Genomic DNA, 22,562 nt, shown 5'->3' on the forward strand with positions numbered 1-22,562 from the left:
GTATCAGCTACTTTTATTAGTACAATGCTATAGCACACTAACCAAATTGATAGTGATCTACCATGATTGCTAGCATATACAATCCACTTCTGCCCCCCAAATTACTCTAAAACTTACTCACCATCCAACATGCCTATATTATAAATAGGAGTCTATCAGATTAAAAAAAAACCTCTCACCTCCAGTGTTATATACAAATTCCAGATGAACTAAAGATTTACACATAAGAAAATTAAAAATAACTAGCAGAAAATAGAATAGAAAATTCATATCTTTGTCAATTTTCTTATTCATTCTGGCTTCAGTTTCCTTTATTGCTAAACAAAAAGTTTAAAGAGATTATCTATCTAGTCATTTCCAGTCCCCAAAAATCTATTTCTTCCAGATAAATGGTAACCCTCTTCTCTAATCAGATTTGGTTTTGACATGCCCTTTGACTTTAGGAAAAACTCAGAATCACAGATAGGCAGAAATTTAGGAAGTAAGGTCATGTGATTATAATTTATTCATACAGATATTTTGTTTCTTCTCCCTACTGTTTGGTCTGATGCCTGGTCATTTCAGTATCTCTTTTATTCCTACCTCTGATCCTATGAAGTTTTAAAGATAGATTAATAAGATACATTTGTGATTTATGAAAACTCATTACCTTGAATTTGATATTTCTCCAAGAATCTCATCTAATTTGTCGATGAAATTAATAAAATTAGACAATCCCTTTACATGTGTCCTTAAAGGATCAGATGGTGATGGTGCATATCCTTTTCCTCCAAGCTCTAGTGTTCTAATAAATGATGTAGCCACCTATGAATTAAAACAAATGATTTAGTTATATGTAATGATTTAGAAATTAAAACTATAATTTATAAAGCCAGATACATTTATATAATCCTGGGTATACAGTTAAAGTGAAGTACATTTTATGGCTTGTGCCACACTTTGATTTAGAAGCAAATAACCAAAGAAACAAGTATGCAGAATTCATGTTAGCAAGGGTGGTAGCAAGGACATCCAAGTGCATGTAGAGGCTGAGGAGCTAAGTTAGAGGAAAAATTAGGGGCTAAAGAATATATCCATGAGAATATATCATTGATTATAAAGAATTCATTTATGAATATATTGATTAATAAAGATTGACTATGGGCTATTGAAATTGCTATATGAAACAGAGAAATTTCATTGTCAACTGATTTGTTGTGTTAAACAGGTTGGGCAATTCAATACTTCCAAATCTCAGCTTCTTTATTTGTAAATAAAGATTTAGACTAGGTAATTACTAAGTTCCATCTAGCTTTCACATCCTAGGATTATTTGATCATGTATAGTTCAAAAGTCCTTGTCTTTATAATGATAAAAATGCATGTGTGATGGCTATACATTAAAGTATCTCCATCAAAGATGAAATGTTAGAAAGCAGTACTTTCCAAAGTGTTTCCTAAGAAAGACAAATTTTATGAAATGTCAATAATTTGGGGGAAGTTCCATGGTCAAATAATTTAGGAAACAGATTAAATAAAGTTAATTTGTTATAAGCTTTAAGCAGATTTCTTTTTGGCAGGACTTCTCAAAGCTCTTGATAAACAAACATGCATTATGTATAACCAATAGGCGTACAAACTATTTCTACACTTTTTGCCCTTGGAAACATTTATTCAAGGAGCATTTAACAGGGAATTTTTACCTTTGGAAACATTTATCTAAGGAAAATTTATCAAGGTTAGCACTCTACAGAACATATGTAGGGAAACACTGCTTTAAAACAATTCTTCCTTGCCAAACTTGAAAGATACAGTAAAAAATAAAAATTCCATGGATTTTCAAATACAGAGGTAAAATTAACCACTAAAAGTTGTTTCATCATAGATACAAGAACTTCTACATTAAGGTACATGGATCCACTGCTCAAGAAGTCTTAAACAATCTTGAAAATGTAACACATTCATACCAGAAAGATAGACATTTGTTTCTCTCGAGCAGCACGTTTCAAATCAGTAAAGGCTTCTCTTCCAAGTCCTCTATCAGGAATATTGAGAATGTGAGCCAGAGCCAAGTCATTCTTTGAATTCACTAGCAGGTTTAGATACGAAAAAAAAATTTTTCTTGCTACTAGCTGTACCTGTACAATAAAATATCCAGTTAATTTCTTTATTGCAGTTGTACTAAATCCATAAATATTCTTTTATAAATGCAGAAAAATGCATATAAGCATTCAATCACAATACCTCACTCAGCTCTTTAGGCAAAGATAATTGCTCTATAAACTGAAAACTTATGTTGGACATCTTGCTCATAGAGTCAATTTACTGCCAATGAGAAATTATGAGAAAATAACAATTTATCATAATTACTGGAAAATGGTTCTTAGAAAATGATATAAAACATGCAGTTCAAATCTGTACTTATGAGTTCTCATCACATTCCCCTACATACATCTGCCACTAAGTAAGACACAATAATAAAGTCGCCTGATGCTTAGGGTGTGGGCCAATTGGCTCTATTTGATTCTATATTTATCTACATTCCTTACAATGTCAAACATAAAAGCTAAAGTTAAATGTTAAATTTCTCAGAATTACTTGATACTGACTTTGGCAATACCAGATAACTAACAAAGAATTAAAATGGAGAGATCCAACCAAACATTAAGCAAACAATAGCACATAGTTGATGCTGACATTACTGGTCTCAAACACTACAGGTCATTCAAGCACAACATAAATAATATTTGGGAGAACTTGATAGGGGCATAACTGTTTCATATATACTGCACTTATCCTTCACACTCAAATGATAAACCAGGGCATTTATCACCTTTTTCTTAAAATTAGCTATTTATAGCTATTCAAAGCCTTACAACTTCAAGTACTGAGAGAGAAGTGATCATGTGAACCCCCACAGATAACAATAAAATACTAGGTAAAATTTTAAAAACATAACTCTGTAAACACACTGGAAAGCATTCAAAAAACAGACACAAGCTGGAGAATTTAATTTTAAAAGAACTGCAACAAGAAGAGTAAGAATTGAAAGTTTGTGATTATTCGAGGCCCTACAACTTCCAGTAATGGGGGAGAAGTGAGTGATCATGTGACCCCACAAATTAACAACTATGAAATATTAAATACAAATTTTAAAATACAATTTAAAGGTACTGTAAAGTGTTCAAAAAGTAGACAGAAGCTGGAGAAAGTTTAATTTTAAGAGAACTGCAATATGAAGGGTACGAATTAAGTTTGTGGTTTACTAATCCAAGAGTAAGTCCAAAGTCTCATGGCTATGACTGCAGAAAATAGAGGTGATTAAAGGTGCCACAGATTGGAATTCAGGACTGGGAAAGCAGCTACAGATTTAAAGGCGGAAATCCTTTGTAACAACTCAGAGCATAAATAGCCCAAATCTCTGGTTGACAGACTATGAAAGTGTGGGAGAGACCCTAGGGGTCCACCAAAAACACAGGTCGAAATCAGGAAAAAAATATATTCTAGAAAGATTGAGCTATAAGGAGCTGGAGCTATGAGTTTGAAGATTTGCTTAACTAAACACATTCCAAACTGTGCATCACTTAAACGGCAGAAAACTGAAGCTGGACAGGCTTGAAGCATTAGAGGACAGAGCCTGAACCTGGGAGAGCAAATGGAAACTTCAGGGACATCCCTAGAAAAAAGGAAACCACAGAGAGAATAAGTTCCATCTCTCCCCAAATCCTTGACTGAGCACCAAATTTGGCAGGCAGAAGGAAGACCTACAAAAGCCAAACTAATGAAGCAGCAAAGGGAAGCCATAAGTATACCTTTTAACAGCTGCATACCAACATGGAGCAGACTGGAATCTAGGCAAGTAATTGCTTACTAGATCAAAAACCCAATATTTCTCACAAGAATATGATGAAATCCAGAATCGATATAAAATAATATTACTTGTAATATCCAGTTTTGATCCAAAAGTTACTGAATAGTCAAAGAAAAAGGAAAGTATAACCCCTATTCAGGGTAAAAAGTAGTCAACAGAAATTGTCACCAAATAGACTTAGATCTTGAATTTAGCAGAAAAACCTAAAGCTAGCTACTATAAATTATGTTCAAAGAATTTTAAAAACTGTTCAATGAATTAAAAGAATATACGTTATCAATAAATTCATAGAGGAAATGGCAACGGAAAAAAGTTCAAACATACATGTAATCGGAATCCCTGAAGAGGAATAAAAGGGCAGAAAAAACATTTCACAAAATTATGCCCATGCATGCCAAATTTGGTGGAAAACATTATAGATCCAAGATTCTACTTAAGGAAAACTAGGAAAGACATAAAGAAAATCGCTCCTATACACATTATAATCTGATTCTGACAGCCAAAGATGAGAGAAAATCTTGAGAGCTGCCAGAGCGAACTGACACATTACCTATAACAGAACAATGATAAGGTTAACAGATCATTAAGATGTATGTAAGCCAGAAGACACTGGAACAACACATTAAATATGCTGACAAACGATCTTAAGAATTACTATACAATTACAATAATGAAGATAGAGTAGTATTTGTGAAAGGACAGACACTGACATCAGTGGAACAGAATAGGGCCCAGAAATAGATGAACAGAGATACAGCAATTTGATTTTTAACAAATGTGCAAAAGAACAGTGGAGAAAGGGCGGTTTTTTCAATAATTGGTGTTGGGGCAATTGGTCATCCATATGCAAAACAAATGAATCTCAACCTAAACCTCATACTTTTTATAAAAAACTCAAAGTGGACCATAGATCTAAATATATAACATAAAACTATAAAACTTTTAGAAGAAAATACAGGAGAAAATCTTCATGACCCGGAAAAAGGCAAAGAGTTCTTAGGTATGACACCAAAAGTACAATCCAAAAAAGGAAAAAGTTGGTAAACAGGATTTTATCACAATTACATTTCTTGTATGGAATTCTCTGCCTATTTATACCCTCTCAACTACTTCCATCCTACATTCTGCAATGGAATCCTGTTTGTTTCTAGTTCTTAAATGCTGTTTGCAGACTGTTCTCTTGAAATCCTCTTCTTGCCTATTCCTTTAGATAATGGACTCACAAATTCTAAACTCAGTTTACCCCCAACACATGAAATTCGTCCAGATGCCGTGGCTCACGTCTGTAATCCTAGTACTCTGGGAGGCCGAGGCAGGCGGATTGTTTGAGCTCAGGAGTTCGAGACCAGCCTGAGCAAGAATGAGACCCCATCTCTACTAAAAATAGAAAGAAATTAGCCAAACAACTAAAAATATATATAGAAAAAAATTAGCCGGGCATGGTGGCGCATGCCTGTAGTCCCAGCTACTTGGGAGGCTAAGACAGAAGGATTGCTTGAGCCCAGGAGTTTGAGGTTGCTGTGAGTTAGGCTGACGCCACAGTACTCTAGCCTGGGCAACAGAGTGAGACTCTGTCTCAAACAAAACAAAACAAAACATGAAATTCATAAATCCTTCAGTAACTTCAGTAACTCAGCTAAAGTCCCAGTAATTTATCAACTATAAACTCAAAGAAGATATTTTCCTTACTAAAACTAAAATTTCTTCATATTCTATATAATTACATTTAACATTTTTTAAGCATAAAAGAAGCTAAAAAAGGTTTCAATAGAAAATTACAAAACAGGCCAGGGGCAGTGGCTCACACCTGTAATCCTAGCACTCTGGGAAGCCAGGGTGGGAGGATTGCTTGAGCTTAGGAGTTCGAGACCAACTTGAGCAAGAGTGAGACCCTGTCTCTTCTAAAAATAGAAAAAATGAGCCTGGTGTCTTCAGGAGCACCTGTAGTCCCAGCTACCCAGGAGGGTGAAGTAGGAGGATCACTTGAGCCAGGAATTTGAGGTTGCAGTGAGCTACAATGATGCCACTGCACTCTACCCAGCGTGACACAGTGAGGCTGCCTCAAAAAAAAAAAAAAAAAAATTAAAAATTTTTTAAAAATTAAAAAAGAAAATTACAAAACAATAAGCTGCTTAGATAATCATTAAGCAAGTTTCACGTTCATATATATCTTAAGACTAATTTTAAAGGTAATATGCTTTTGAATTATTTAAATTTCCACATGAAAAATAATCTTTGAAAAGCAGGAAGCAGTCAGGGTCAATTTTTTAAAAAAACTTCATTGGATAGGAAAAGGTTACTTTAAATATAGACTTGAGATATAATTTAACCAAAATTAAGTAAAAAAAAACAAAGTTTAAAGATTAATCCTGGTGGTGGCTCTACGGGCAAGGCAGGGGTGGCAGGCAGCCTGGGGTTGGGGAAGCCACCACCTCCCTTTCCTTGCTAGGCAGCCACCTCCACAATGGCACTGCTTGTTGAGGGGCGCTGGGGACCTCATCCAAGGTCGTCCACCTCTGGAGGAAAGAGCCAGACTTCTCAGAGGTCAGTTTGTTCAACAAGTGGGTTTTTAGGGCCTTCTCCATATCAGCAAAAAGATCTTTCAGTGACCTCCCCAAAGGATGTCTCCATCTCTATTCTCAGTTCTGATGATGCCCCTACTTGTCACATTGTGATCCTGAGGCACACAGGTAATGGGGCTCACTGCTTGACACATTGTGAAGGAACCTACACAAAAGCTGAGGTCCTCTTGATCATGGGCTCCATAAAATCCTTTTGCCACCATGTTCAACATGGAAAGCTTGAAGTGCACCTTGTGGGAGGCTTCAGTGACAATAGGCAGTTGTCACAAAAACTTACTTATCAACTTAGTGAATTTGACAGACAATAAGATGACACTCACTGACATTATGTGTGACAAAATTAAATGACCACGAAGAAAATGAAAACTACTTTCCAATAATTTATGGCCTTGCTGTCAACATTAAAACTGTAGAGATTTACAGAGCCTCCTTTCATGGTCAAGGTTCAGAGGAGAAGTTGAGGGCTGTGCCAGGCTCAGTGGGAGGACGAATGATTAGCATTTAAGATGCAAAAGGCAGAACAACTTCATATAGGACTGTATTCCTGGATGCCATTTCCACATGTGTATTTCTAGTTGTAGCAAGATGACAAGCATATACTAGAGAACATTTCCACTTTACCTTTGGCCAACACTCCCTCACCCCACCACCTCTTGTTGAGCATAATAGATCTACTTTGATGTTTTTTAAAAAATACCCATCTCCAACTACCACACAGTTTCCTGGAAATAAAGCTCTACTCTACAAAAAAAAAAAAAAAAGATGGCTTATGGGAAAAGATCTCTTCTCAAGGAAGCTAAAAATAGGAATTACCAGAGAAAGCAACTTTTTGGCATGACGAAGACCATTGGTAGGGAATGGAGAGAACATGGATTTGGAATCTGTATCCATTGAGCATTAGGTCTCCTTCCTTACTCAGTATCTTCCAAATGACTTTCAAAATAAAATCTTATTTTGCCAAAGGCAAAAAATAAAGATTAACCCTAAGAAACTTTTTTCTTAAATATTATAGATACCAGTTAAATGTTACTTTTTCAGAGAGAGTCCCCGGTTTCCCAAAATAGAGTAGATATTCATGTACTCTCTTATATCATCCTATGATGTCTATATATCACCCTATTATAATTCTCTGCATAGGTCTTAATAATTTCTGAAAATTTATTTCCTTAATTCTTACACTACTTTATGAGTTCCATTAGAGTAAATAATGTACCCTTAGGGCCTAAAGAAATGACTGGCATTATAGTAGATAATCAATTTTTGTTAATAGGTTCTCAATCAGTTTTTGTTCAATGATAAAAGAAAAATTAATACATGTATTTGGCCTTTTAAAAATTTCAAAATTAAAAATCTATTAATTAAAAACTTACCTGGGATCAAATAGGTACTCATTTTTTTATTGTGTTGGTTTACAAAGCACTCTAAGGTATAACCAAATGAAAATAAACTTTAAGATTTGCCCTAAATTTTTATAAAATAAGGTATAATATAGTTTTCTACTTATATTTTAAATGTCTTATTATCTTTATTTTCACAGTAAATCACAATACCTCATGTGGTCTATAATAAAAGTTTTCATTTTAACTTCACAATGCAACAGTAACACAATTTGCCAAAAATCAAAGCAGAGAAAAAGTGATGTTCATCTTGTAATTAGAAACTATTTTACATTTCTTACATTTAAATTAGTGCAATCTCTGTTTTGCTGTCCAAAAATAATAAGGACAACTGGTATGCATATACCTGATACTTACTGGATATAAAACAAGGGCTTAAGCTCCCACATCTACAACTTGCTGTTTAAGGATAGCAAATTCTGTCCTTCTGGTCTTTGATGCTGGGCAAACATTAGGGAAAAACATCTTGGAGTCTTTACAGTTAGAGTGTTTCTTTTAACTCATGGCTGGAATTGGAAATCTATCCCTATCATTATGGTCAGATAACATGGCTGTTATGGTTTCCCTGCTCTTGTATTTGCAAGTGGGTTTTAAAGAGGCTCTCTGGAAAAGTAGTCCACATAAGTACAGTTGTGATGTCCAGGAGCAAGGGCCTAAATTGAAAAAATCCACAAGATTGAGGCTTTTACCAAGATACCAAAAATAAGGATAATGTTCTGTTTATTTGTTTAATAAACTGATTCTATTCATACCACAAAGTATTTGCAATGTTTATTTAGAAGTTGGACAGTTTTTATTTAAACTTTCTGACAATTCCAAGTTTCTTTTCCTATCTTTAATTCTTATTGAGATACAGATACTTGATCTCAGTTTGAAGAAAGTCAGTTTTTCTAAATTGAGAAGATTAAAAATTTGTACAGGTATTTTTTCCAACACATAAATATTTATGCATAATGACCAAAAAAAAAAAAAAAAAAGGGTTGGACTAGAACTACTATACTGGGAGAATATTTTATTTAACTGATGATTTTCTTTTTGAGCCTTTATCTTTATCCTTTATTCTATTTTTCCCTCATTACTTCAGAATTTCAAAAACAGTATTTTAGTACCTTAGGAAAAATAAAATGATGTAAAATAAAATAAAATAAGGAAACAAAAATATTGTTTCTCAAATTCATTCCATTCATCTACTTGAAGACTCTGGCATGACATTAGTAAGCATATTTGGTGATCAAAATAGACCTTTTCAAGACTGCAGCCCAAAAAAATCACTTTAGAATTTTAATTAGGAATATATCAACTTTCAAAAAGAGCTTGTAAAATAAAAATTAGAAACTGCAAGTAAAAGAAGCATGGCTAAGAGGATGGCTGCTCATTTAATAGTCCAAAGAAAATCTAATCTATCAGCTGAACTAGGAGATAAAACTCTATTGGAAAATACAATCCAAGAAGGCAAAAGATAAAAAGTAGGGGATTAATACAATGAAACAATCAGTGCCGTTTAAAGGAGGAAACTATATGCTTACAATGAAGACCCATTAGTTTCTATATGTCATACTATTAAATATAATCTTTAGTCATCAATAGCCCTTTAAAATAATGCTTTATGTCTGTAACCCAAAGTTTTAAAGGCTTAGGTCTTTTTACATATATAAATTAGTTCATTCCCTTTTAAAATAAAGAATAATTATTGTTTTCTCCCTACAGAGCATGTAGGATAGATCAAAGAGAAGAGATCTTCAAGTGATCTACCCTCTTTATAAATGAATATATTCCTTAAATGCCACTGAGAAAAGACCAAGCAATTGGTAAGCATTTTGTCGAGATTTGGGGCAGGAGGGGAAAACAAGGAGAATGGAAGTAGAAAATTAATTTCAAGCAAAAGAAAATAGTTACAAATCACTAAAAGGAACCAGGTCTGGGCAGGAAACATTCAGGGTAGGCTTGGGATATTTTCTTGTATCAGAAAAGAGGAAAATGCTCAAAAAGTCTAATAGGGAATGTAAAAAGGACACGGAAGCCAGCTTGAAGGAGCTCCCTCTATTTTAGCATCAAAGATTGAATAGAACTGATTTTAAAACACTGCATAAATAAAAATTTATGAGTCCATACAATATACACACAGAAAAAGGAGAAAGATAAATGGAAAAAATATCTAATTTGCTTCTTATACATAACCATTACACCAACTCCTGAACTGGTAAAGAGAATTCATTACTGATCCTGACAATTTTAGAGAACTGTACTTCATCCCATTTGATAAGATAAAGTTTTTCTTTACTGAGAAATGGCAAGGAATTAATGAAAAGACATGATAAAATTAGAAACTCACCATTCTACAAACACTAAAAAAATAACTGATTCAAGGAAGGATCATCAATGGGCCGGGCACCGGGGCTCACGCCTATAATGCTAGCACTCTGTGAGGCCGAGGCAGGAGGATCCCTTGAGCTCAGGAGTTAAGACCAGCCTGAGCAAGAGCGAGATCCTGTCTCTACTAAAAAAAAAAATAGAAAGAAATTATCTGGACAACTAAAAAGTATATATAGAAAAAAATTAGCCGGGCATGGTGGCGCATGCCTGTCGTCCCAGCTACTTGGGAGGCTGAGGCAGAAGGACTGCTTAAACCCAGGAGTTTGAGGTTGCTGTGAGCTAGGCTGACGCCCCGGCACTCTAGCCCAGGCAACAGAGCGAGACTCTGTCACAAAAAAAAAAGTATCATCAATGCATGCTTAAAACCATTAGGTAAAAGGTTGTTCGGAAGGAGGATATTTACACAAAGCCAAAGTATCACCCCACACCCCCTTGCTTACAGCAAAGGAAAAACTACATCTTCACACTGGAGAGATGTGGCAATTCGGGACAACCTGAGTTTGTGTCTCCTGATGTGACACAAAACAAAATATTCTGCATCAGTTATTAAGTACTTCTTACAAAACATTAAACCTAAATCTAAGCAAGCTTTTAGATGTAACCTTTAGCTTATTGGGAATATCATAAATAGAGAAACAAGTTAAATAATACCACAAGGAATTAATCAGACAAATAAAAAGAAAAAAGAGATTGGGGGATTCTTCTACAGGAAAAAAAAGTGTAAAGAGACATAAAAACAATTTTGAGGACAAATGGAGATATCTAAATATGGACATTAGTAAGTGCTATTAGGGAATATTTAAGTTTTCTTATATATGATAAATGATATTGTGGTGATGTCATTGTTTTCAGGAAGTGTATGCTGAAGAACTTTAGGGATCCACATGAAGTCCAGCAACTTACTTTCAAATAGGACAGAAAAAATGCAAGATGCAGATATAAAGCACAGATTATTAAATCCAGGAAGTATACAGATATTCGAGGGCAGTGATGAAATATATTTTTTAAAGTGCAATCTGTATAACATGGGACTTATGGGAGAATCTACCTCAGCAATGTCTCCTGAAAAAAGGTGAGTCACCAAATATGTTAACTTACTGGAACAGTTGATTTTGGAAGTAGGTGCATTCTAGACCTTTTATATATCATATTTTTTGAATATGTTGAATGTAATTTTACTGCTTTTCCAATACTCTTAAACTCTCATCATGTCAAAGGTGACTTTATTAAGCATAGAAACTTCCATACACATAACTACCAAGGTGAGTGGAGGTTAACATATATATTAACAATTAGGTACCTAACATAGTGTTCAGCTAAAAGTAAGCCATATTAGACCAAAGCTGTATGTGCTGTATGTGACACTATTTTGCTGTGGTTTCTTTAAACAACAAACCTTGCTAATAGAATTCTTGATATATCAACTGTACTACCGCAAAGGGTACAGACCAGATTTTTCAATTGAACATATTCTCCCAAGAATCAACCATCTAAAACAGTAAATGTGAAGTTTATCAAATAGAAAGATTCAAAGGACTCTGACAACCAGGATCTTCAACTACTTTTCTGGTACTCTGAATGATACCTATTTTTGCTCAGTGCCTGTTACCTTGGCCCAAAACCATGAAGACCCTGATTATTACCATGTTCTTATCACTCTCCAATATGTTATTCTCTGCAAATGTAGTTTTACTTAAACAAATTAAAAACTTGTAAAAATTTTTTAAAAAAGAACAAAACATTGGTAACTTTAACTTACTACCAAATTCATAGTGATTTGAAGGGGATCATAGAGTGCTTTATTTTAATCATACTTTATCAGTACCTTTTCGTTATCCTGGTTTTGTTTACTCATTGGTGATACTGGTACATAAAGATCAGTTTCATCACCTTCTGCATGCTGTCTGCCAGACAGAAAATCCCGTAGCTGACTCTGTAGGAAATATAGAGTATTACTAATAAAATGCTATACCTACTATAAAATATACCTTACACCAAGCTCTACTCAGCATCATTGATATTCCATTGCAGAGTATTACCTGACATTGTTGGCAGTCAATAGGTACACATGTAATTAAACTTCATAATAAAATGCTTCAATCAATTTCCAATGGCACAGGTACTCACCGAGTTTTACAAGTTTAGAGTTAAAGAAAAATGACCTTGGAAATTTAATCTGAGCCTTTTATTTTTTATGAAAGAAGAAAAATTAAAGACAAAGAAAAGTCTTACCTAAGGCCTTACAGTGAGCCAAGAAAAATTTTTGTCTTCCCTTTTATACATTAATGACTCATAATAAGTGATTTTATGAAATTTAATTATAGATAAAGTATATAAACTAGTGAAAACACTAGCTCTACAGACAGCTTCCAAAACATGCTTCATTTTGGAATGTATGTAAGTAAATCTAGTGTCCTAAGAAGCACAATATTTCAAACAAAATAACAGTTTCTATGAAAAAATAATTTTATAAAGAGATCTTTCCTTTCACCATGCCATACTACTCAAAATCTTCATATTATTTCACTTAATCTAAGGGATCTAAGATTATGTAGGTGTATACACACACACACACACACACACCATTACTGATGAGTAAATCTGAAGGGAAGGTATAAATTGAATTAACAAAGCCCAATGAAATTGCAAACCACTTTTCCTCTCAACTATTGCAAAGTTTTAACTAAAATAACTCATGAACATACACTTCTTAAAAAGTAATATGGTTTGTCCCAATTCTACTAATATGATGAGCTGGTACTTATACTTGCAGATTAATCATAAGAGAAAAATCTAGGATTTTGCTTTTCATAATATTTATAATTTTTCAATCTCAAACTTCAAGATCACAGAAAAAAAATTCACTATTCAACAAATTTAGAATAGTCCTCACATTTGTGGTTCTTATATTTTCAGAAGAGATGTTGAAAATAGATTTACTTTTCCATAAACACAATGTTCCCACAAAAAAGAGAGTATTACCTTCTGATTAAACACTGTTTTCATATTTAACTATATGTAAAATATATTGTTCTAGATCAGCGAGTCTCAAAGCATGATCCAAGGACTCCTGAGGTACCTAAGACCTGCTCTGGGATCCTTCCTTTTCTAAGTACATATCAATGTGAAACCAAATTTTCTTGATATATTTCAATCAAAACAACATATCAAACAGAAGCAGACATGAGAATTCATCCAGCTACTTTCTGTCACATACAACATTAAAGGTATTTGCAAAAATACAAAGTCACTATCCTCATAATTTTTATATTTGAAAAAGTTATTCTTCATAAAATAATGTTACTTAACATGTAATAGGTGTATCAATGTTTTTAAATAAATTGGTATACATTTTAAACATTTCTCAATGTTAATTTTAATACGGTAAACATCAACAGATATAGCCCATATAATCAAAATCTCTTTGTAATCCTAAACAATTTCTCATATTATAAAGACGTCCTGAGATCTAAAATTTGACAGCCAAGACTCTTGATAATAGAGTGTAAAAGCTTTTTGAGATAAGCGTAAAAATCCCAATATATTTGCTGTGATACACTATTAATTTTTCTGATTTGTACTTTCACTGATTTGATCAGGTGCTACTCATTATATTTTTAATCTCTTATTAACTTGGAAGACATACCATATTTTTCCATTCAATTAATGGTTACTTTCCTTTTCACTGTACTGAAATCAGACTCATATTTCTCTATTATTATTTAAAGTGATAATGCCTGCCACCTCCCCCAACAAACTACAACATTCAGCAATTTTAATTCTAAACTAGTATTAGAAACACCCTTAATGTAAGCTTTCCATTTTAGCACCTACATATTCCCACTCCATCCTTATAATTTTAACTACACACATACACACAACACACACAATATTTTCTAAGTTTTTTTGCTACCTACCATCTTCCCCTAGATGGATATCTGTTCTAGTTCATCTCTTTAATTATTAGAGTCCTTGGAAAATAAATTATTCATATAAAATATGAGCATGACACTCTAAATTGTTGCATACCCTGACAAATCCTTCCTTTAACTTGACTGATAAGTGATATCTTGGTTGGGGATGAAATTCTTAGGTCACTGTGTTCTTCTTTCAGGACATGCTATTTAATTTTTTTGTTAAATAATTAACTTATATTTAAATTATAATTACATTAAATTAAATAATAAATTAAAATTAAATAAGAAACTTGTAAGATTTATCTTTATCCTTAAGAGTACAGGAATTTTACCAGAATATGCCTGGTACAAGTCTTTTCTCATCAGTATAGTCTGGAACTTGGTAAACACTAAGCAGCAGCAAACTCAGGTTTCTTTTCAGCTATAGGAAATATTTACTGTAACAAATATATTTATAACAAAAATATTATGTATTTAATTATGCCTCTTATGCATCTATTTCTTTTTTTCCTTTTGGGACTCCTTTCACTTGCATGTGAAATCCTCTAGATCTAACCTCCAAGTTTCTTAACTTTTCCCTCACGATTTATCTAATATTTTTCTCTGTGCTTTAAATATTCATTGTGCTCAATTTCCAAGATACTAATTTGGGCCTGAATTCATCCATTGTGTTGGGAACTCTTTTTTTTTTTTTTTTAGTTCTCATGAAAATGATTTATTTTTCATAATAAAGACTGAAAGGAATTTCTCTAAAGTATTTATGTTATATGCTTACATAGGAAGTTTTTCTGCTGCTTTATACTTTCATGTTTTATCTAAAAAGTTAAACTTTTCTTATTTTTATAAATCTAATAATTTTATAACTTGATAATGAATAATTGTCAGAAAAAAGATAAAAGTGAACAACTTGAACAGTTAGCTTCTACAGAAGGAACTAGCCCATAAAACTTACAAATGTTTAAACACACTACACAGGAAATAAATTCTTACCACATATATAGAACATCAACAGATGAAATTTGAACTACCCCAATAATCGCAGCTACCAGCCTGCATCTATCCCTCCTGTGAAGAATGTCACATTACCTCTCTGTTGGAAAACTCCAGAGAAATGTGGGTGCTTCCAGGTAGAACTAGATTCTTGATTAGGAACACTTTCTACCCACCCTGCAGCTTGAGAGTAAAACTTTTCACCTATTAAAACAAAACATCTTAGACCTTACATGCCCTTATAATCTACTACTTCTTTTTTTTTTTTTCCATCCAGTCTGAGATTTCTTTTAGGGGTTGCCCTTTTTGATTCCACTCTAGTGAAAAGCTTTCATCCCCATCCCTGAGAAGAGCCAGCACGCTTGGGAGGAGGGGTGGAGAGGCAGCAAAGGAAGGGATGGGGTTGGAAACGTAAGCATTTTTTTGTTTTTAGAAAGAAAATAGCAAACATGTTTAGATAACGTAAGGGATGCAAACATTTACAATAATAAAATCTAGCTCTGTATTTAATAATCACAACATGTCTACAAAAACAGGTATCTCTGAGACGTCTCAGCATGGGAGATTTGATGCTGGTTTTCTGTGTTAAACTAAAGCTCCTCAGGTGCCCGTTTCTTCTTGGCTTGGATGGTGAGTTGGTGCTGGGCAGCTTCTTCAATGTTCTGAAGCAGGTGGCTTTCCCACTGGCTCACTCGCTCCATTGCAGCTTTTAGCTTTTTCAGGTCTGGTCTCTTTCTCCTGGCTGTGTCGGGAATCCCTGGCAATCCTGAGTTTCGTGGCCAGCTCCTTGCTGGGTGGGACTCTCCCTTCTGCTCCTGCTGGGCCAATAAGGCCAACACAGGCGGATCTTCTCTAGAAGCCAAGAGGTCCAGATTGGGCCCTAACTGCCCACTGGACTCCTTAGATGCCCAGGCAGTAAAATGCCTTTGCTTTCTGAAGGTGACCACAGAGCTGACCCCTGCCAGGTGGATCGGGAGGGCCTGAAAAGAGTGTGCAGGCATTGGGGACCCAACCGCAGCACCACATTTCTTGAGATAAGAGGCATCTCCCAGGGCCTTTAGTCTACAGCTAAGGGACACTTCTTCAGGGATGGTGTGTTGTATAAGCTGTCTCAAGGGTGGACGTCTCATCACGAAAGAAGGGCTCTCAGGTTCAGAGGGGTTCAACCCAAGAATCTGTGCCTCTGTCTCCATCCGCTTCCTAGCTCTGGACAGTTGAAGCGCCTGCCCGCCACGCGAGCCCAGCGCCCTGAACTCAAGCCCCGGCAGCTGTGTCTTTTGTTTCTTGTCTTGTCTTTTCTTTTTGTAATGTGGGGGTGCTATCTTTGAATTTCCTTAAGTAATTAATATTTTTATGTATCGAGTTGCTGTCATTGAGCTCCAGCAGCTCTATTTTGTTGAGCATGTGTATTGTCAGCTGACTCATCCTTCTCTGACTGCTGGCAATCCTGAGGTGGTTTGTCGTTTTTCTTGATTGGCTCTTTGGGACTCAGATAGAATTGTTGAGGTACCTTATGGAAGTTGAAATGGTCTCTATAGCTGCTGAGCAGCTGTGGAGAAACAAGCTGCCAGTCACTCCGAGGCCAAGGAAAAGTCTTCATGTGTTCTCCCAAGCCTCACCGATAGGAAATAAGCCCATCCATTCAGCTACTTCTTGACTTGAGGGTCAGGGAATCTGGACATACTCACAGAGGACATTTGTTGACCTTCCTCAGCGGGTCCACAGATCTCTGAGATTAAGATCTTCTCAGGATCTACCATTTCTGCTCCTCACCCCAGCTCTCTGATACTGTCTTCCAGATACCTGTTCAGTTCATATGAAAGCAAGCCCTGTACCAATTCTCTCTACTTAGATTCCAGTTAGAATTCAAGGCCTTATATGCTCCCAGATGCCCATCCCTTAGGAAAGGAATTATAAGTAGGGAGTAAAGGGGAAAAGGGCAATGTTCAAGTTACCGTGTTTCCATAATTGACTTGTCTTAGCTTTAATTCCTGATAATTCCTGCCTTATTTAAGCTACAAGTAAGAAACAAACTTGATATCAGGGTCATAAAAATTTAGGATCATGAAATTCAGAACTGTTTGAAATATTCTGATACATATCTTTAAAGACACTTTTAGCATAAATTAGAGTTATACACAGTGCATTTTTGAGAAACCAATCTAGGGATATATTTTCCTGTCTACTTTTTCCTCACTAGAAATTTCCCTATAGCAAACATAAGTATCAGAGATCAAGTTGTTAGTCTTTCAGGATTTAAATGCAGAACATTTTCTACTCTGGGTACTACCATCTTAGCAGCTTCAATTTCATTCCTGGTGTTCTGCAAAGGAGACATGTTGACATTTGTAGACAGTCTCCCACACAGACAACCTCAAATGTGTACCCTTATATATCTCATACTATAAGTTGATTCACTCCAATGAGGAGACTTCTTAGAGGACTTAGTAATAGATGGGGCAAAGGATAGGTTGAAAGCAATGTGCTCAAAGACCTCAAGTAGATTATACATTATACTATCACTGGTTTATCAGAAGATCTTCTTTGTTGTTCCTACAATCCCATACTTATGTATGATTAGTCTCTCTAAACCAACTGTGTGAAAAGTAGCCAAAAATCATCTCTATAAGCAAGTAAATTAAATATAGCTAGGGAAGAATTAAAAAAAAACACTATCTTCACTTATAAGTATCCTTATCATAGTGTGGGTTTGCACATGTGGGTACACACATGCATGTTTGTACACGTGTTTTGAGGAAGTTACAACAGGGCAAAGGTTTTATGACAGCCCGATGAGGCAAAGACAGCAAGCTGCCTGTCAGCATCTGCTCTCCCTTTCTTCCCCAGTAATAGAGCTTTTGTTTTTATCCTGGCAAGTTACTACCCAGAATGAGAACTATATTCTCTCCACCTTCCCTGGCAGTTTGGTGTGGCCATGTGCCTAACCTTTGGGCAATGAGCTGAAAGAAAAAGTGCTATGTCTCCTTAAAAGGAAGGGAGATTACTGTTCTCCCTTACTACTTCCTGTTGCAAGCAATACCGATATCATGTCTGGAGCTCCAACAGTCTTCTTGGACCATGAGATGGTCTTGAAGGTAAAGGCCAAGAACTAAGACAGGAGAGCAGAATGACAGAAAAAGCTTGGATCTCTGATAACCACAGAGGTATCATATCAGTCCTTTAGACATCTTTTACAGAAGAGTGAAATAAACTTGTATTTTCTGTAAACAATTGTTATAGTAGAGGTTTCTATTATAATTAGCCAAAATACTATTCCCAAGTATTATATAGAAATAATTACAAAATACTTGAATATCTTACAAAGTACAGTAAACATTTTCTTCTAATTCTAGCTATAATTATTTAATTACTACTATTTAACTACTACTTCATTGGCACTCAGTAAATGTTAAGATAATGAAAAATATTTCCAACACTTTAAAAAAGACTAGAGATGTCTAAATATATTCTAAAACAGTTTATAAATTCTAATGTAGACAAAACTGAACTGCAAGGGATGCTACTCCATTGAACTTTTAAATTTATATATCATTAAAAAATAATGAAATGTTTGTGCGAAAAGGAATAGTCTATTATCTCATGTATATTGCATCATACTATTCTCATAAAACGAATGATACCTCCATCTAGTAAAATATTATTATTAATCCATAAAGTCATACCAATTATTTATACAACATATCCCACATAAACAGATGCACATTAAACCAAGAAAATATAAAGTAGGAAAGCAATCTTTGATGTAATTCAAAAAGAAATTAGGCACTTGGGACTGATTTGTTACAAAATTTTTGATCTAAAAAGAACCTATTCTTACAGCAACCAAATAACAATAACACAAATCCGGAAAATTTACCACCAAAATATTTCTTTCAAGTAATAACTAGCTTTTCAGGTAGCTAAATTTTCCATTCTTAACATGATCTCAAGCAAAAAGATTATTAAGTTACTCTAACTGATGATACTGAAGTTTAAAATCACAATAAATCTAGGTGAATTTTGATTAAAATAGAATTATTTAAAAAATACTTACAGGAGAAATCGTGTTATTTTCACAATTAGAAGTCAAAATCTTACATCTTTGATAAACATCAATCAGATCTAACATATTACTGTTCTTCAGGAGACCATCATAGGTCTTTCTAATGTCCTCATAATGGTCAATCACTTTAACATTTTCAATCGGTAAGTTCAATTTCTCGTGCAATAAGTATTTCCAGGTCAAAAAGACATCACTAAGAGAGACTGTAAATTCTCCACTGTGCTGAAAAAGGTGATGCAAAAAGAAAAAAAAAAGATACAGTTGATTGCCAGAATATTCATTAACTTACAATTGAGATAAAAAATACAAATTAAACTTTGTCATAGTAAAGTCTGTACCGAATTCTTGTGGCTTTAAAGAGAACATCCAAGTTGAGCAATGAAATAGTTTTAGAAACCAAATATAAAGGGAAAAGGTTTTGATGATTTTATAAAATATGAAATAAGGCAGGTTTGCACATGACAAAATTGGCAAATATATAGTCACTGTCTTATTTCCCAAACTTCATTAAATTTCTTCTACCCAAAGTGGTGGAATGGGTGGGCAGTAAGCTGTACTTAAGTACTATTGATTGGGGAAACATTTGATTCTGTTAATATTTAGTTCCTGTTAGTTAATGTATTTTTAACCTCTTATTTAAAATTGTCAATGCCATAGTGAATTCCCACATAACACAATACTCCAAGTGTTTGTCTTAAAATACGGTCATAGAGATTATTTTTTTTAATTGTGTTTCATTTCATTAGTTACAGGGAAAGCAAAATGTCAGTGCTAAAACCAGAGAATAATTTTGATTCTTTGCTGCTCATGGACACACAAAAATGTTACAAACAAGTGCTAAAAAGTCATAGTCACGTTGCTTTCTTTCTTTTTTTTTTTTTTTTTTTTTGAGACAGAGTCTCACTCTGTTGCTCACAGCAACATCAAACTCCTGGGCTCAAGCAATCCTCCTGCCTCAACCTCCTGAGTAGCTGGGACTACAGGCATGTGCCACCATGCCCGGCTAATTTTTCTATATATATATATTTTTAGCTGTCCATATAATTCTTTCTATTTTTAGTAGAGATGGGGTCTCATTCTTGCTCAGGCTGGTCTCGAACTCCTGAGTTCAAACAATCCACCCACCTCGGCCTCCCAGAGTGCTGGGATTACAGGCGTTAGCCACCGCGCCGGGCAGAGGTGCTTTCTGTAAATTGTCCGATGTTACTAATCAGGTAAAATTATTCCTTTTCTTTCTCTTTTTTGACTGGCTTTCTATTTTTACCAGAAAAAATAAAACAGATTGTAATCTGGCTACAGTGACATATAGTTGCTTAGAGATCCACTAATGTTACCAACATGTCTGCATGTCAACATTTTATCTAAATATAAAGCTTTCTTTAAAGTCTCTTCTTAAATATCCACGTGATAAATTCTCTCAGTAGAAATGTTGAAGGTTTATTTTTTTATTGATTACATTCTGCTCCTTAATATTCCAGATATTAATAATGCTGCCTTCCAAAAAATGTCAGCCCTAATTCAGTAAAAAATTCTAACTGCTCCATTTAAATACAGCATGAGTAACAAATGTTTTTAAGTATCCATATATGGTTTTGTAAAATGTAATATGTTGCTATCTTTTACAGTTAAGTTCCTTTAATATGTTAGTAGTTTCTGCTAACAGCAAAACTTGTCCATTAATTAATTGCATTTAAAGATGGGTGAGATGGTAGGGTGCAGTCGCTCACACTTGTAATCCCAGGACTTTGGGAGGCCAAGGCAGGGACTTGAAGCCAGCCTGGGCAACATAGTAAGACCCTAGCTCTACAAAAAATTTTTCAAAATAACCAAGTGTGGTGGTGCACAGTTATAGTCCTAGCTACTAGGAGGGCTGAGGCAGGAGGATCATTTGAGCCCAGTAATTTGAGTCTGCAGTGAGCTATGACTGGGCCATTGCACTCCAGCCTTACAATTGAGATAAAAAATACAAATTAAATTTTAATTAGATCTAATTGACTTCACAATCAGAGTGAAGTGACAGCCTGAGTGACAGAGTGAGACCCTGTCTATAAAAAATTTTTAGTTAAAAAAAAAAAAAATTAAGAAGAGTGGATGATTATATAGGATTATAGTTCACTAGAACTAAATTGTAATATCTTTATACAACAAAGAATAGATAATCAAACATACTCAAATAATATACTATTTTCCATATAACTGACTCCTTTAAATCTATATCTTTATATTTTTTGTAATAAATAGCCACTTTGACTACTTACTATTCAAATTTAAGACAAGTTATCCAAATTGCCCTAAAAAAATAGCTCCTTACTGATCTATATGGATACAACTAAGAAAATTATCCTCATTGTCCTTAGGGTAATGGCTTATTATATCATGAATGTAAGTATTAGTTCTATTTCATGAAACTGCTTCAATGAACAACCAGAAAAAAAATTAGTACTCTCAAACCTTGGATCCATTACTCAAATGTAAGACAGGTTTGCAATTTCCCAGCATTGCACCAAAACTGTATAATTTATTCCCAATCCCACAAAGGTTGCACACCAGAAAATTTCCAAATGGTATTTAAGTTAAATAAATCCAGTTATTTAAAGTTTCAAAACTAAACTGTTTTATCTTAAAAATTCCTAAAACTATTTTTAGTATAACATCGTTCATGTTTAAAATAAATCAAGATTTTGTCTAATGTAAATGTACAATTTATTCTCACCCTATTGACTATAACTAGTTAAATAAAACTATGCAAGCTCTTGCTCTTGTGAGAAAAGGTTATGACTAGATTAACAGTGTTTATACTGGGATTGTAAAAACATTTTAAATCCAAATAAAAATGCACTCCAGATATCAGTTTTCATGATCAGGTGCCCACCATGACAGCATATTCTATTATTCAAACCAGTAACAACTGATTGAGAGAGTCTGTGGTCAAATCAGAAAATGTTTTGCTAGGAAAACATGCCAGCTGGCTAATATATGAAGGAAGTTCAAAATGTTCAATGCTTTAATTCTCTGATGAACATAAGGAGGATTGTATTTCACAAGAATAAAATGAGAAAAAGTTAGTTACACATTTTTCAGAACACTTGTACTTTGTATATTATAGCTAAGTTATTTTTATAATTAAAATTTTAAATAAACTTTACATTTTTAATTAACTGGACATTTTGTTATTATTACAGAAAAGAAAGATCTACTTAAGAGCACTAACTGGCTGTGTGATGTTGAGTAACACACTGAAACCCTTCTGAGCCAGTTTCTTTGGATATAAAATGAGATTATACAGATTAAATAACACCTGATAAATGGTAGGTAATCAAAAATGTCTATTTCCTTTCTCTTCCCCTATTCAAAGTAAAATAATTGTTTTGGGGGGAAGGGTGGTGATAAA

At 34.3% G+C, this 22,562-nt stretch overlaps 1 protein-coding gene and 1 pseudogene across 7 annotated transcripts in view; one reads left to right on the forward strand and one right to left on the reverse strand.

The window, feature by feature from the left end:
• Window positions 1–22,562, reverse strand: part of LOC123639377 (PARP1 binding protein) — a 61,902-nt gene that overhangs the window by 27,947 nt on the left and 11,393 nt on the right. For 4 of the 7 annotated variants that reach the window (XR_006735707.1, XM_045553098.1, XM_045553101.1 and 1 more), the window contains 4 exons: window positions 19,163–19,393; window positions 12,027–12,134; window positions 1,946–2,116; window positions 650–804 (listed from right to left, as the gene is read on the reverse strand). Coding sequence is in view for 6 of the 7 variants with exons in the window: in XM_045553098.1 (XP_045409054.1) it covers window positions 650–804; window positions 1,946–2,116; window positions 12,027–12,134; window positions 19,163–19,393 (665 nt within the window). In the remaining variant the exon portion in view is untranslated. Of the gene's footprint in view, window positions 1–649; window positions 805–1,945; window positions 2,117–12,026; window positions 12,135–15,800; window positions 15,989–16,038; window positions 16,067–19,162; window positions 19,394–22,562 lie in introns of all 7 variants that reach the window. The other 3 variants (XM_045553102.1, XM_045553099.1, XM_045553100.1) reach the window with 3 other exon arrangements.
• Window positions 3,065–7,231, forward strand: LOC123640232 (annotated as a pseudogene).

Source organism: Lemur catta, chromosome 6 (assembly GCF_020740605.2).
Source record: "Lemur catta isolate mLemCat1 chromosome 6, mLemCat1.pri, whole genome shotgun sequence".
Lineage (NCBI taxonomy): Eukaryota > Metazoa > Chordata > Mammalia > Primates > Lemuridae > Lemur > Lemur catta.